Here is a 14,675-nt window from a genome sequence, read left to right as displayed (position 1 = left end):
TGAAGGGACCTTGTAGCGAGTCAAGAATGAAAACTGACCCTCAATGAGGAGTACATTTTTTTTGTGTTGTCCATCTGGTGAAGGCTTACCTCTCTCTTTCTTCCTGACACAGTCTACACCAAAGAACGACATCTTCTCTTCCTCCTTCTGCTACCTATCCATCATACCGGTCTGTGAAGAAGAAGAGAAAGCTGTTACATTGTGGCTGAACAAGGGACACATCTGAGTCACATAGTATCTCCATTACCAGGTAGTAAATAAACACACACACTCCCCAGAAGTCAAACATCAGCTTTCTCCTGGAAACTGATAGTTTAAACGTCATTGCTGGTAAAGTGAGAATGACTGAGTGCCCGCCAGCTGCCATTAGGGCATTTTCCATAATGTGCTCACTGAGGTAATCATTCCCCAGCCGTATGGCTCTTTTAACTGAGGTTGAAGCAGGTTCCCATCACAGCTGTTTTTAAAAAAATTAATTCTGACAGGATAATTTTAGAGATCAAGCAGAGAAGGTACACATATAGAAATCTGTTGTCAAAGGTACACCATATGTAATATATATATAAACAGCCAAAGGGAAGTAATTAAAAAACACATAAAGATGAAAGGATGAAGGAACACATGATTTCACAGTCCAGTTTTCAGCTTTGCAGATTTAAATTCACACTAACATAAACAAAAATTTACGTCCCCACAGTAGAGATGCTTTTTGAGTGTTAAGACTTGGTTTTAGGGTTCGGGGTACAATTGGGTTAGGCATGATGTCCCCACAGGGATAGAGGAACAAATGTGTGTGTGTGTGTGTGTGTGTGTGTGTGTTAGAGAGAGAGAGTCCTGCCTTCACTTCCCCCTTGGTTCCCGAAGGTTGTTACTTCAGGTTTGCATCAGCCCTCAGGCCTTTTTTCCCATGTAGGGCAGAGTGACTCAGAGGGAGGTTCCTTTCTCAGGCCAGACATCCACTCCTTCAGCTATCTGCTCCTTCTGACGGTAAGAGCTCGAAATCAAGAGCTGTGTCTGGCCCCTGTGTTTGTCTGATGGAGAGACTGAAAAGTGGCTGTTAGTGTGCCACTGTTATTTAAGTGGTTTGGTTTAGTGGTCCGACGAAGATCCAGGATTTTATTACATCTAAGCCTCTAAAATATCATATGAAACAATCTTAAAAGGACCCTAAGATGAGGGGCCACAAGCAGAAATGGCATCATATTAAAGGTCACGGGTAGAAAAGACTGAGTACTGCTGGTTTTAACACTTGGTGTCCAATAGGTCTTTGGGGAAATTCCATAGCTGCAATAGTGACCATCACCATCATCATGATGACTTCTATCTCACAGCAGGGGTGATCTTAGTGCCAGTGTTTCTCATCATTAAGACCACATTTCCCATAAATCCTGTTTCCTGTGCCCCCTCTCCCTCCTAAACAGCACTGCCTGGGGGATGAGCATGCATAAACATGTTTAGAGTTTTTCTTCACTCTCCAGCCTTTCCAACCAGATGCAAGATGGCAGCCTGCCCTCACAGCGATAACTGCAGTAATGTCTCTAAATGCATCTAAATCTTTATTAACAAAAGCAAAAACTGTATGTTGTATCATAACGTCATGATTCGACTACTTATACTACTACTATATGAGTGCTTTATTGCCCTCCAGGAGATACTTAAACTCTTTGCCACAAACACAACTTCTATTGTGTAAATGTTTGTGCAGACATGTAAAAAAATCAAAAACAGGGAAACTGTCCAAAAAACACAAACTGTATAACAAAACTCACCAGAGAAAATAACTTGCAAATAAAGTGCAAATGTGGTCATAAGTGAGAGGGAAAGTTTGCATGTGTGTGTGTGTGTGTGTGTGTGTGTGTGTTTGTGTTGGTGCCCTGTACCCATGTTGAGGAAGTAGTGTTTGACATCCAGCCCCTCAGCTTTGGTTGCCACGGTGACGTCAGCGCTGGAGCTATGATTATCAGCCACATGTGTTTGTTGAAGAATGCGTGTGTTTTAACAAGAATGCCAAGGCTCTGAAAAACACACACATGCACACATGGGCTAGACAGTGTGTGTTTTGTCTGCACCATTGTGTTTTTGTGTTTGTATATATCTGTGTCCAGATGGTCACGCTGATGTTTTTTGGTACATTCTTGTGTTAGCTAACATTTTAACACAACTATATAGAGAGAGAGCAAATGCACACAAACATACACTTGGAGCCACCCACCACATATGCACTCTTTGACCAAGTCCCACCATAAAAGCCCTCAAAGCAAACAGTCCACCAATTCATTCACTCTGAAGCTCCACTAAATTAACCCCCAAGTTCACTCCACAGCCAAACAAAGAGTCACCTGAACCCGGCAACGCAAGGCGTTTCCACTGTGGTTAACGGGGAAAAAGTGACATTTAAACTCACTACCGTCATCATGAAAGATTTAACGAGGCTTTAAATATGAATGTCAAATGGTGTGGACTTCTGAATGTTTCGGAGTTTCACACTCTCGGTTTTGGCAGATACTCTGACTTTCCAGGCTTGACTACAGTGTCGACACACCGCAGAGACAAAACTGGTTGGTGAGTTATGGAGATGCTGGGAAGACTAACACAGCTCTCGAGTAAAGATTACAGTTGTGGTACTGGTGGTGCTGTTTGTCCAAATTACCATATTTCCCATAACCATGCTGCTCGCTGTCGATCCTTTCCCTAATTGCATCAAGGCTGAATAAGGATGAACGTGTTGGAGGTGATTTTTGCAGGCAGACTTCCATTCCTTCCACATCGCGTCACCAGAAACCCTGACAACTTTGCCTCAATTCATGCTGGAAGAACATTGCTTTCTTGGTATTTGTTATCTGTCTGTTTTCCTACCAGATCTGATCAGTGGAGGTGTGGGAATGATTTATCGATGTCAGTGTCTATAAACAGGACTTAAACCTCGTAACTTTTGAAGACCATTTTCAAATTCAGGCAATACGATTTGAGATTATTAGGTTTTACTACTGTTGAGCAATTCAGTTTATTTCTTTAAAATATATACAATTTTGTTGGTACTTTAGTTTTGGTGAATTGTTAAAACATTTAAACTGAAACACTAATTGTCCTGTTTTGTTTTATTTGTAGTTTAGCAGGCAGTGTTTCTCTCAGTGTTACCCTCTTTTTTGGGATCTGATCAGCTATTATATACTTTTTGTTCCCCTTTGTGATGAGTTTGTTAGGTCAGTTTTGTCTGATGCAGTTTATTTTAAGTAATCAACCTGAGTTTAGGTTTGTCTAGTTGACCTCTTTTTTGGGCCAAGATTTTTGTTGCATATATTGCAACTGTCTCTTTCATTTTAGGGTAAAGAAAACACTTTTTTAAAATCCACCTGTGACTCCCACGCTTGCCAGCTCAGTCATTCACATCTGCCAACCAAAACTTTGGAAAATATCCTTCAAAAAGCAATTTTTGAAGGGGAAAATAAAACTTTGTAACTAGTGTAACTACTGTACATCAACCATACAACTTGTGGTGTTTAAATAAGTCATGAGGTAAAAATTGTTTCACACTTAGTTTTAAAGCCACAGCGGAAAAAACATGTTGTGGTTTAACTTAAACCACCTTCACCACTAAAACTTAGTGATGCCTTGGAAATGCCCTACTTATCTGTTGTTGCTTTATTTTCCTCTCACACACACACACACACACACACTCACACAAAGGTTTACTTTTTAAAGTGCAGGCAACAAACACTGGTATTAATGCTATTCCAGGTAAACAAAGGTGGGTAACAGTATCCCACTGTGACAGTCACCTGTGAATGGCTTAACAGGTCAGAGGTCACACAGGTGAATGAGTGTCTTGTGCGATTAGTGATCTCTGGTTTCTCAACTGAACAGCGCTCTATTATAGATACTGACTGCTTGTTTGCAGCTGAAAGAAAGAACCTTTTCCTCTGAATATGTGCGTGTGTGCGTGTGTGTGTGTGTGTGTGTGTGTGTGTGTGTGTGTGTGTGTGTATAGACAGGTGCTTGTGAATCCAATCGGCTGAAGAGCCTTTTTGTGTTTGTATGGTTTAAAAAGCATGGTTTTCCTACTCAAACAAAATGATTGTTAGTTGCAGCCCTATTCCAAACTAATAACTAAGGGGCACATTTTGGTGCTTATGCACATTAAAGTCACACTGATTAAAGGTTATATGCTATCTCCCTTTAAACATGCTGTAGTCCAGCCCCACCCACCGAACCTAGTTTAAATCCAACAGCCCTGAGAAACTTGACCCACATCCAAACTACTGCTCTTATCAAAATTTACACTGGTACATTGACGTGAAACACACACATCCCCCCAAGAAAGAAAACGAAAACAGCTCTGTACTCAGAATGATGTACTGTGTTTGACTTGAATAAGGCCACAAACACTTGAAACAACTGGAGAAAGATAGGAGTTGTTGCATAATAGTTTCCATAGATCAGCCAATCACACAGTGACCACACAGTAAAAGATAAGCCAATGAGCACAGCTGCTGCGTTTTCAGAGGCCCCAGCATGTTCCCCCTCTACGTGTGTTTTGTCTAATAGCAAACAGACGTCTGGATAAATTAGGACTATTTTCAAGGAGGAGGAGAGAAAGGTGTGTAGAGGAGAACGAGTTGGCAATTTTTGTAACCAAGACAAGAGGAGAGAGAGACAGTGGAGAAGTTTTTCATGGCTTTGAGACATGTGCTTTCAGAATAAACTGAAAGAGTTAAGAAAACTTTAAGGATTTCTTAGGCTACAAACATTATTGGCATGGACGGATTAAGAGACAATGGTCCCCTGACCCTTCAACATAGGAGCAAGACACCCAGACTGAGAACAAATACTGCAATCATTTTGTGGTCCTCTGGGTTCATGCTGTGTCTCTTTGTTTTAGTATCTTTGTAGTCATCTTGAGACTCTGGAGTCATTTTGCATCCCTTTGTAGTGTCTTTGTGGTCATTAATGTCTCTGTAGTCCATGTGCATTTTTTTTGCAGTTATTTTGCATCTCCTTGTAGTTGTTGTTGTCACTTTGTGGTTGTTTCGAGTGTCTTTATAGTTGTTTTGCATCTCTTTTTGTCTTTGTGGTCGATCAGGGCAGAGCTTTGTGATTTCCCCACAAGAAATGGTAACAGTCATTTCAAACAGAGACTTTGGTCCCTGACCCTTTGGGCCCCTGGGCCTGTGCCCTGTAGGCCTGTTCATTAATCCATTCATGATTAAGGGAACCACAGAAACTTGTCTGAAAAAGCTCCTTCATAAATCGTCCACAAACGCTAACAGTGCTTTCATGAAACTCACAGAATCCTTGCAGATATATTTTGTGAATTCTTAATTGTCTTCACTGAAATCTGAAAAAAAGTCCTGGTTTGGTTTTTAGAGACTCAGCATTCCAGGACCCGCCAGCCTACCTCTTCTGTTACATCTCTATCAACAAGTACTTGTCTTATCCGGCTGCTAGCTAATAATAGCTGGCAGCCAACACTGTGTTTATCAGAGCATATCATCAGCTCTATGCTTTATTGCTTAGAGTTGACATGCTTAGTAAAGCTAAAGAGTGAGGCCAAGCTACAGTGATTAGTTAGTTAATCAATCTATAACAGAACATTAATCTGCAAATATTTTGTCAATCAATTAATCATGTAAGTCTGTTCTAAGCAAAAAAGCCAGTCATGTGATGCTTCTCATATATAACTGGATTATTGTGCTTGTCTTACACAGGACAGGCCCGTGGCATAGGCGACATAGGCGGTCGCCCAGGCCGCAAAATGCCAGGGGGCGCAGCAAGAGAAGGTTCGACTCCACACAAATCAACTCTGCCCAGCTGATGCTACGCTGGCGATTTTAATCATGTGCACCTCGCGCTGTGAATCCAGACAGTAACAAGTTTTACAATGTAAACATCTTAAAACTGAAGCGCAGCCTTGTTCTGTTTTTGACTGTATATATATATATATATATATATACTGGTTCATAAATATATACCAGTCTATATACCAGCGGATTAATAACATAATGCACACAGAGTAGAGGCCTGGCAGAATTAAAAAATATTATGAATTCTTATTAAATGATGACGTCTCGTAATATATCACACTATGGGAGAGATTCTGAATGTGCAGAAAGTTTTGAACATGAGCAGAAAACCTGCTGAAACACAGGAGCTGAATAAAGTCCAGGAGTTTATGAATTAAAATGAATTAATTTATCATTTAGGTGAAAAGGTGCCATGTAGACCTATTAAAAGAGGTTATAACGGAGACTCAAATTTCAAATCTCCCCTAGGGCTCCAACACCATGGTCTAACATCATTGTAAACTGAATATCTTTGGATTTCTGTTGGTCGGACTACAACAAGTCCAAGACGGTGTCACTTTGAGCTCTATAAAACTGTGACGAACTGTGTTCTCTGATATTCTACAAACCAAACAATCAATCAATTAATCAAGAAAATGATCTGCAGGTAAATGAATAATGAAAATAGTTGTTAGTTGCAGTTCTAGAGGGAAGGTCTCTTTCCCTTTCACCTTCATCATTATTGTGTGTTCCTTCAAGAATGTCCCAGTCCGCTTGTTCTCTCACATTACATCCTGTATTGTTACTGAATACCTTTCAATCAAAGCTTTCACCGCCGCTAAGTTGATTCTTTTGATTTTCTGCCCGGTCAAAAAGCTCTAAAAGCAAACCTTAGTCTTGTGTGAAAGCTGCGCCTGCAACTGTTGATTTTGCATACACTTAAAATTGGGCGTCTGTGTTGTTTCACCATATCCGCCTTCAGAATTCAGTGCACAAATCTGTTACATTAACTCAACAATTGCAGGATGTAGCAGTGATAGTGAATTCCAGCAAATTCCCCTAACCGCAACTTCTGTGGAAAACAGGGCTCGTATACCATTAAAAAGGGAGTTGTGAGGCAACTCAGAGGAAACAATGCTTTTAGACCAACATGCTATTTTCATGCAGCTACTCAGACATGCATTGCTGAACTATAGATTTATAGATGTGATCAGTTCTTTAAGTAGAGACGAAAAAAACACTAGTAAAAAGATTAAGTGACAAATCCAAACTGTGTCCTTAACAGCAGCAAGTAAGCACTTGATACAAGGAGAACAAGGTTTACCGATACAAAGCAGCTTATTGAACATGTAGAGCTGATTTCAGAACGAAGGTGAAGTACATTTTAGAGAAGAGATTCCGTACACAGTCAGTGGAAAGCTGGCACCAACTTAGATGTCTGAGTTTAAAATCTTTCATAATGGATACAAAACTTGACAATACACAAGCAGGGCTGATTTTTGTTTGTTTGTTCATGTGTCCTACACTAAATACCAAGTACCAAAAGAGGTTTAGTTTTGGTATCAGTACTGAAACTTGAGCGGTATTGTGACTAATATTGATATATATTTTTTTATTATTCCCAGCTGCAGAGAGAAGAGGAAAAGGGGAGAAGGGTCTGGAGGAAAATATGAGCTGTGAAACATACACATGCACAGACATACAACACACACAGAGTCGGTGCGGATGCTGCTATCTAGCTGATGTCTGTACAGTTGGTAACGTGGCTATTTGTGGTGGAAAAACACAAACAGCAAAATACACTCCAAACATGTGGGGTTACAATTGACTTTGTGTAATCTGTAGGCGGGTAAAGGATGCTCAGTGACTATGGGATGCTGCAGGGTCCTAAAGGGACACTAAGCAATTTAAAGCTGAAACTGAAACTGACTGGTTCAACAAAAGCCTACATGTACCGCTACTCTGAAGAAAAATGTCTACATCCTACATTAAGTACAGAAATGAGTAAAACTTTCTGCAAAGAGGTTTGGATTGCACCTGACCACAGCTAAACCACAGCTCAACTGAAACTCACAGTCTAAGCTCAGGGGGTTCAGCCTGTGGTGAAGGGCTGTGCAGTTGGAGTATTTGCACTTTGTTGAGCTGCTGATTATCACCAAGAACAACAACAAAAGATTTTTTTTTAATCAAACGGCTGAAACTGTCTGCAATACAAAAACAAAATCTACCTGCCATGTTTAATACTTATTGTTTAGCACCAAAACACCAAAGCAAATTCAAAAAACATTGGTATAATCTGTGAATACAACGCAGTCAAAGGTATTGAAAACAATACTGTTTTGGCATTGGTACCCAAACTCAAGTATCTTATTGGCAATAGTATTGACAGACTTAAAATGATACCCATCTCTAGTCAGTTGTAGAGTCAGTTTCATTTCTAAATATCACAGGTCACCTAAATAGTGTGCAACCTTTTCTGATGACTATGCTGTCTATTATTTGACTTTCGCGGTGTAGTTATTGTTGGTGATTTTAACATCCACATTGACAACCCCCAGGACAAAGAAGTGTGACTGACTCAGCATGTGATGGAGCCCACACACAATAAGGGGACGCACTCTGGATTTAATCATCTCAAAGTGTCTGAACATTTCCAAGCTTGTGATGACTGATATTGCTCTCTGAACATTATGTGTTTTCTCTGATAGCCTATTTCCGTGCATACAAATGTTCAAACAGAAGTCACTGAAAACACCAGGCTCTCTTCCACACCAGCCCTCTCATGGGTCTCAGTCAATGAGAATGTAGATGATGAATTCTAAAATTACAAATATTATTGATGCCATTGAACCAGTCAAGGTGAAAGTGGTCTCTGGTAAGAAATGATCTCCACGGAGAAATGTGTTTTGTCCCATGTTTCTATTTAAAATCAATTTAACATATGACACAATTTCATCCTATGAAACATAAAAATCTGGAGGAGATAATACAACATCTGAAATCTTCCTCCTGCTGCCTTGATATTCTGCCAACAGGCATTTTCAAAAATGTTTATAATTGGCCTCACAAAACTGCAGTCATCAAGCCACTCTTAAAAAAAGGACAATCTAGACACATCACTAATGACCAATTATAGGCCCGTATGAAACATCCTGTTTGTCTTTTTATATTGCCCAGTGTTGCTTTTATGTTTTAAAGCACTTCAAATTGCCTTGTTGCTCATATGTGCTATACAAATAAACTTGCCTTGCAAAAGATGCAAAGGAACACTGTATTACTGTAATTCTGTAACTTACAACAACTGAGGGTTTAGTGAACCAATTTGTCCTCTATCAATTATGTTTTGTTGTGTGCAGTCAGTTGGATTGTCTTTGTCAAATTTTAAAATTTTAAATATCTCATAATTGGAAGATGCTGAGCCAAGGTACAGCTTTGGGTTTTCAACTTTGTGGGTGGGGGCCCTTTCGTTCCACTGTATTTCTGTGCCACTGAACCACACACACCATATTTTGCTTTGGCTGTTGGTTTTTCTGCTAATTCAGTGCCCCAGCCAGGAACCATGACCACAAAATACAGAAACACAACGCTTATCCGGGGCAGCCACTGTGCTGGTTTTCTGCTTATAGTTTATTAGGATTCTGCAGCCTACACATATTTTCAACATGTTAGATATTACAACCCAAAGTGCTTTAGCTTTCAACCCAGTAATTACCTGTAAATTCCACCAAAGACCAGAAAAGACCAATTTCAAGACCATTTTTAGCAATTGCAGCTTTAGAATGAAGAAATATTAACTTTTTACTCTACTACATTTATATGGCAGCTGTAGTTACAAATTAAGATTATACATTACAAAGATATTCATCGATAAATCAAATCCTCTGACATAAAAGTGATACAAATCTGGGATCTGTGGCTGTCGCAGCACTGTAATAAGCATGGCCAATCGTTTAATTCGGCCCAGATGAAATGATTAGCTGGCTCTCCTGCCTGTCTGTTTACCTACCTGAGTGCACTATGCCATTGCACTCATTGCACATGAGCATGTGTTTTGGGGGTAGTGGCTTTGGAGGGAGGCCTAAAGAGAGGGGGTGGGATATTTCCAGTTGGATACTTTCAAAATCTAGCTGTCTCTTGCCAGTTTCACCAGCACTGCCTACCCCAGCTTTAAAAGGCAGTTCAATTTTACAATATTTCACAAAATGCAAAGACAAGGGAAAAATTCTAAACCATGAAAATGATTTGTGTAATCAGAACTTTCGTCTGCTGTAATCTCCCGTCTAGATTTATCTGGTGAGCCTTTGGAGGGGTCCGACCCCTAGGCTGGGAACTACTGGACTTAACTAACTAACTGTATATACAGTAGTTAAAACTAGATCCACCTTGAGCAGCTGTGACAGTAAAATGCTGCTTACACAATTTCTCAGTCACAGGGGCTATCAGTCACTTTTGATACTAATGTACTTAACTTAACAACACTTTTCAATGCAGGACTTTTACTTGTAATTGAGTATTTGTACACTGGTGTATTGGTACTTTTACTTAAGTAAAGCTTTTCAGAAATTCCTCCAGCACTCTTGGCAAAAAAGCAAAATCAGCCAGACAGCCAAAGCCAGAGCAGAGTCCTGACTGTTGTTTATTAATTTCCCCTTTATCAGATTTCCCTTGACCTGTCACTCAAAATATGTTACGACCACAGAATCAGTTTTGATCTAACTGACAACTAAGTTGAATAAACAAATAGAAGGTGACATAGGAATGATGTTTTTTAAAGGTTCCTGTGGATCACAGATTAATGACAGTTTCCTCAGTATAATGGACTTTTAGTGAATGAGGAAGTTCACATAGTGTGAGCTGTTCACACCTTGCATTTTGAGAGAATGACACCGTTTAGAACATGAGACCTGAACTGATTTGTAACGTTGATGAATAGAGATGTATATCCACATGCACACCTATCACCTGTTCAGACCTTTTTTCCCACCGATGATAAACATTAACAAAGCAAGAATGTGAGATGCTGTTATGACACGCCAGCACAATACAGTATGGGCCCTTTGAGTGCCGCACCAAAAGACCCAGACAATCAACCTCTGAATAATTCACCTGACCTCTCAGGCCACAGAGCCACTCCTCCTCTCATCTTACCTGATAAAACCCTGACATTTTGACTGACCTTTTAAGCTTAATAACCTCCTTTATGTACCATCGAGACTCTTTGACAGACGCAGCGTCACAACAGTCTAACAACGAACGCCTTTCAAGTTGTTGCACGAACTTGGATTTTGACCCACATTAAATTAATTATTGCACAAAGCAATAGAAGTTATTGATTGAGATCAAATTCAAGGAATTACCTTACATGACCCTCATCAGTTCAGTGTAGATGGAGCAGCTGAGGTTTAATCACATGTTCAATCACATGCAAGGTTTCTAAGTTACATCTCTCATCATTTTCTTTCTAATAAACTAAAACTGCTTCAGTTTTTTCTCCTGTTATACACATGCATACACACACACTCTGATTCATGATCATTTAGAGTTGCTTTCCTAAAGTACTTCACCTTAGTAAGTTTTAATCACATTAATGTTCATTATATGTATAGTTTTTTTTCCCGTTGCTTTGTTGTTGTTTCCCCTTTTTTGTCAGCATGGCTCTGGAGATGGCAATGTTGGTTGGCCTGTCTGTTGGTCCACTGCTTTGGTTCTGACTGAAATAGCTCAGCAACCACTGACTTGATTAACCTGTACACAGACATTCATGGTCGTGAGAGGATGAATGACATCTGCACAGGTGCGTTCACTGTTGCTCCGTAATGTCCACCATGTCAAATAAAAAATGAGTCTCCAAATACTTGGACCCTCTACGCAGGATAAGCTGTTTTGACGATGCATGGATGGATGGGTCTCCAAATATAGCCCACCTAAGCAGCTGCTAATATACCTGCATGGTCCACCCAGGTAAAGTATATGTGGGAAACACTATATTTAAAGTTAGGGCAAGCTGTAGGCTTATATTTTGTAAATATTATAGGGTAAACCTAGTTTATTGTCTTCCAACTGCGTGTCACGTGACTCTGTTGGTCCAGTCATGATTGAGTGATCATGCCTGCAAGTTAGCCTAGTTAAATTAACCCATGATGGAAAAAAAAATCAAAACAGTAGAAAAACGAGGTACCAACCGAACTGTGGCTCAGTCAGGGTCTGAACCGAACCGTGGACTCAACACCAACCTTAACTATTGGATGAACTGCTGTGAAATTTAGTACAGACACTAATTTCCCCCTCAGGGTGAAGTGTAATGACTTTGCTGATTCATTGCCAATTTCTCTATAGCGCCATTATCAAGTCCCCATTTAATTTGTCCAATACTTTTTGTTCATGATCAAATATCAAAATTAATGACTTTCCCATCAGCCTCAGCTGTACTTTGTGTTTAGGGCTAATCAGCTAATGTTAGCATGCTGACACACTAAATGAAGCCGGTGAACCTTCTATCTGCATAATATCAGCATGTTAACATTGTCATTGTGAGCTTGTTAGCATGCTGACATTAGCATTTAGCTCAAGTACAGACTCTTGTTTCTCTAATTCCTTGCTTTTTTAAATCATTTGTACCGCTAACCGCTTAAATTTAAGTGCATTGTATTGGTAGAGGCCCGCGACCCTGTACACAGGATAAGCGGTTGACGATAGAGGGTAGAGGACTACAAGAGTACACAGCATTCCTGTAACCTTCTGACGATTATGTTATATTCAGGGAGATGCTAATAAATATAATAAAAGACAAGACAGGCAAAGTTTTTTTAACTATTGAGACACTCAAATTGTAAAAGCTACTCCACGGCTGCATGCATGATTTGCCTGTACTGGTAAAAAGTTGTGAATATTGGGCTTACTACTGAGGCTTACAAGAAAGGATAAGTTTCCTTTTTTCTGTAATTCACACTGCACAAATTACAACACTAAGATATAAAATATTAAGTTGAGAGATGTCAGTGTGCATAGAAACATAAAGCATGACAACAAAATGTGTTATAGCTGTCAGTATAAATCTAAAAAACAGTCTATAAAAAGTGACGCATATGTTGTCATGTTTCAGATAGGCTTAATAATCCCAATCTCTAGAAAGACACTTCGATGCACCTTGCTTTTTAAAAAATGGAAATATGTCCATGTAACTGCTGGGTTAGTGGGCAAACATCTCAATCTGATGTCATGTTCTTTGCATTTGTCCATTTGTTTCAGAAAATCAACATCACTATCAGTGTAAGCAGTGCTAACGTGTCAAAGCAGATCTGTCACTATAGCACGCAAAAATAGTGCTAATATTATAAAGGCACACAAAAGAAACATTTAATTTAAATGTGTTTTAAAGTCAATGTCTCCTTAAAGTTGTAGCTGACAGTTAACAACTGTGAGTTGTCAGACAGTTACACCACAACACCACTTAACAACTGAGCAGTGGTGAAAGTACTTAGATCTTTTGCTCAAGTAAAATTTGTTGTATCACAGTGTAAAAATACTCTTACACATTGAAGAGTATCACTGCATTATGACTGGACTGCACTTAAATAGCACCTTTCTAGTCTTCTGAGCACTCAAAGCATTGTACAAGCACTGTCACATTCACCTACTGATGCAAGGTGTCAACCGCTCCTCAGAAAGTAAACCTCCATTCACACTTTGGGTTCAGTGTGCCCATGGACACTTCAACATGCAGGAGGATTAATGTGTCTATCACTTTAATGCTTAAAGCAGGTATAACAATACATAACAACTTTTAGTTGATTTCTATTTTGTATCAATAATCTGAATTTGTAAAGTAAGATAAAATAAATGCAGTGGAGGAAAGGTATACTCAGGTAGCCTAAAGTACATCAAAGTTGTACTTAAGTACAGTATTTGAGTAAATGTAATTAGTTAGCAGCTTTCTACCGCTGCAGCGTAGTAGGCGATCATCAAACTACTTTCTGTGAGTAGAGAATGATCTGCAGGATATGAGCACTTCACTGCCTCCCGCGATATAATGATGTAGAAGTTACTCATCACCGCAAAACCGTAGTTTACCTACAACTACAGTATCTGTAGCCTAAGATCACAGTTTTTATAAACATCATCCTTATGATCATTAGGCTACTAATCCAATGTGTTCCTCTGCAGCACACTACAGACTGAAACCTTTATTTCAAAGCGAAACCAAGAAATAAAATCATGTTTTGACAGCTAAACCGTCCTGCGGTGATCGGGCATCATCACAAAAACTAAACACACTTCGGTCTTATACAAAAAGTATAGGTTTTTAGTACCTATAAGTTTAGGTAAAAAGAAGTTTTGGATGAGTTTCAGCAAACAGCAGCTCAGTTTAACCAACACAGAACCAAAGTAGCCCAACACGTGAAGTTGCTGTTGTGGAAGTGCACACAGTGGGTGTATATTCGTCCTGAGAGAAAACAAGAGAGTGAAGCTGAGGTATTTCCCTTCCCAAACCCAGACTTGCCAACTCTCTCCTCCTCCTTCACCTCAGTCTTTGATTCTTTCCGTTTCTTTTACCGTGGCGGGCTCCCCGGAGGGCAGCGCAGACAGTTGTTACCCATTCACTACAGCTTCCTGTTCGTCTGCCTTTCTCTCTTCCTCTTCCATCTCTTCCCTTTCTCTCCCCAAAATCCATCTCAGCATGTCGACCCCTCTCCCCGCTCCACCTTGACCCCTCCAAGGTCAGTAAAAGCGTCTTCTTACCGTGCGTCCTGGCTTCGTGCGGTGCGTCCCGGCGGAGCTGCGCGTCGCCAGCAGTCCGTGGAATTAAACAACAAAATCTCCAAACTACAAGAAGAAACGAGAGTTAATGTTTTCCTCCTGGCTTCCCACCACCCGCTTCTGTTCCTCCTACTCCAC

General features: G+C 40.0%; 1 protein-coding gene across 1 annotated transcript in view; it reads right to left on the bottom strand.

Annotated features, from left to right (window-relative positions):
• LOC119891776 (phospholipid-transporting ATPase ID-like) overlaps positions 1-14,675 on the bottom strand; it is a 48,446-nt gene extending 33,771 nt beyond the window's left edge. Inside the window, 2 exon segments of the mRNA XM_038703633.1 lie at positions 90-171; positions 14,520-14,675. Coding sequence (XP_038559561.1) covers positions 90-132 — 43 coding nt within the window. The 5' untranslated portion in view covers positions 133-171; positions 14,520-14,675.

Source organism: Micropterus salmoides, unplaced genomic scaffold (genome assembly GCF_014851395.1).
Source record: "Micropterus salmoides isolate LMB-PRFRI ecotype aquatic unplaced genomic scaffold, ASM1485139v1 Ms_hic_scaffold_7, whole genome shotgun sequence".
Lineage (NCBI taxonomy): Eukaryota > Metazoa > Chordata > Actinopteri > Centrarchiformes > Centrarchidae > Micropterus > Micropterus salmoides.
This window is presented reverse-complemented; position numbering and strand designations above follow the sequence as displayed.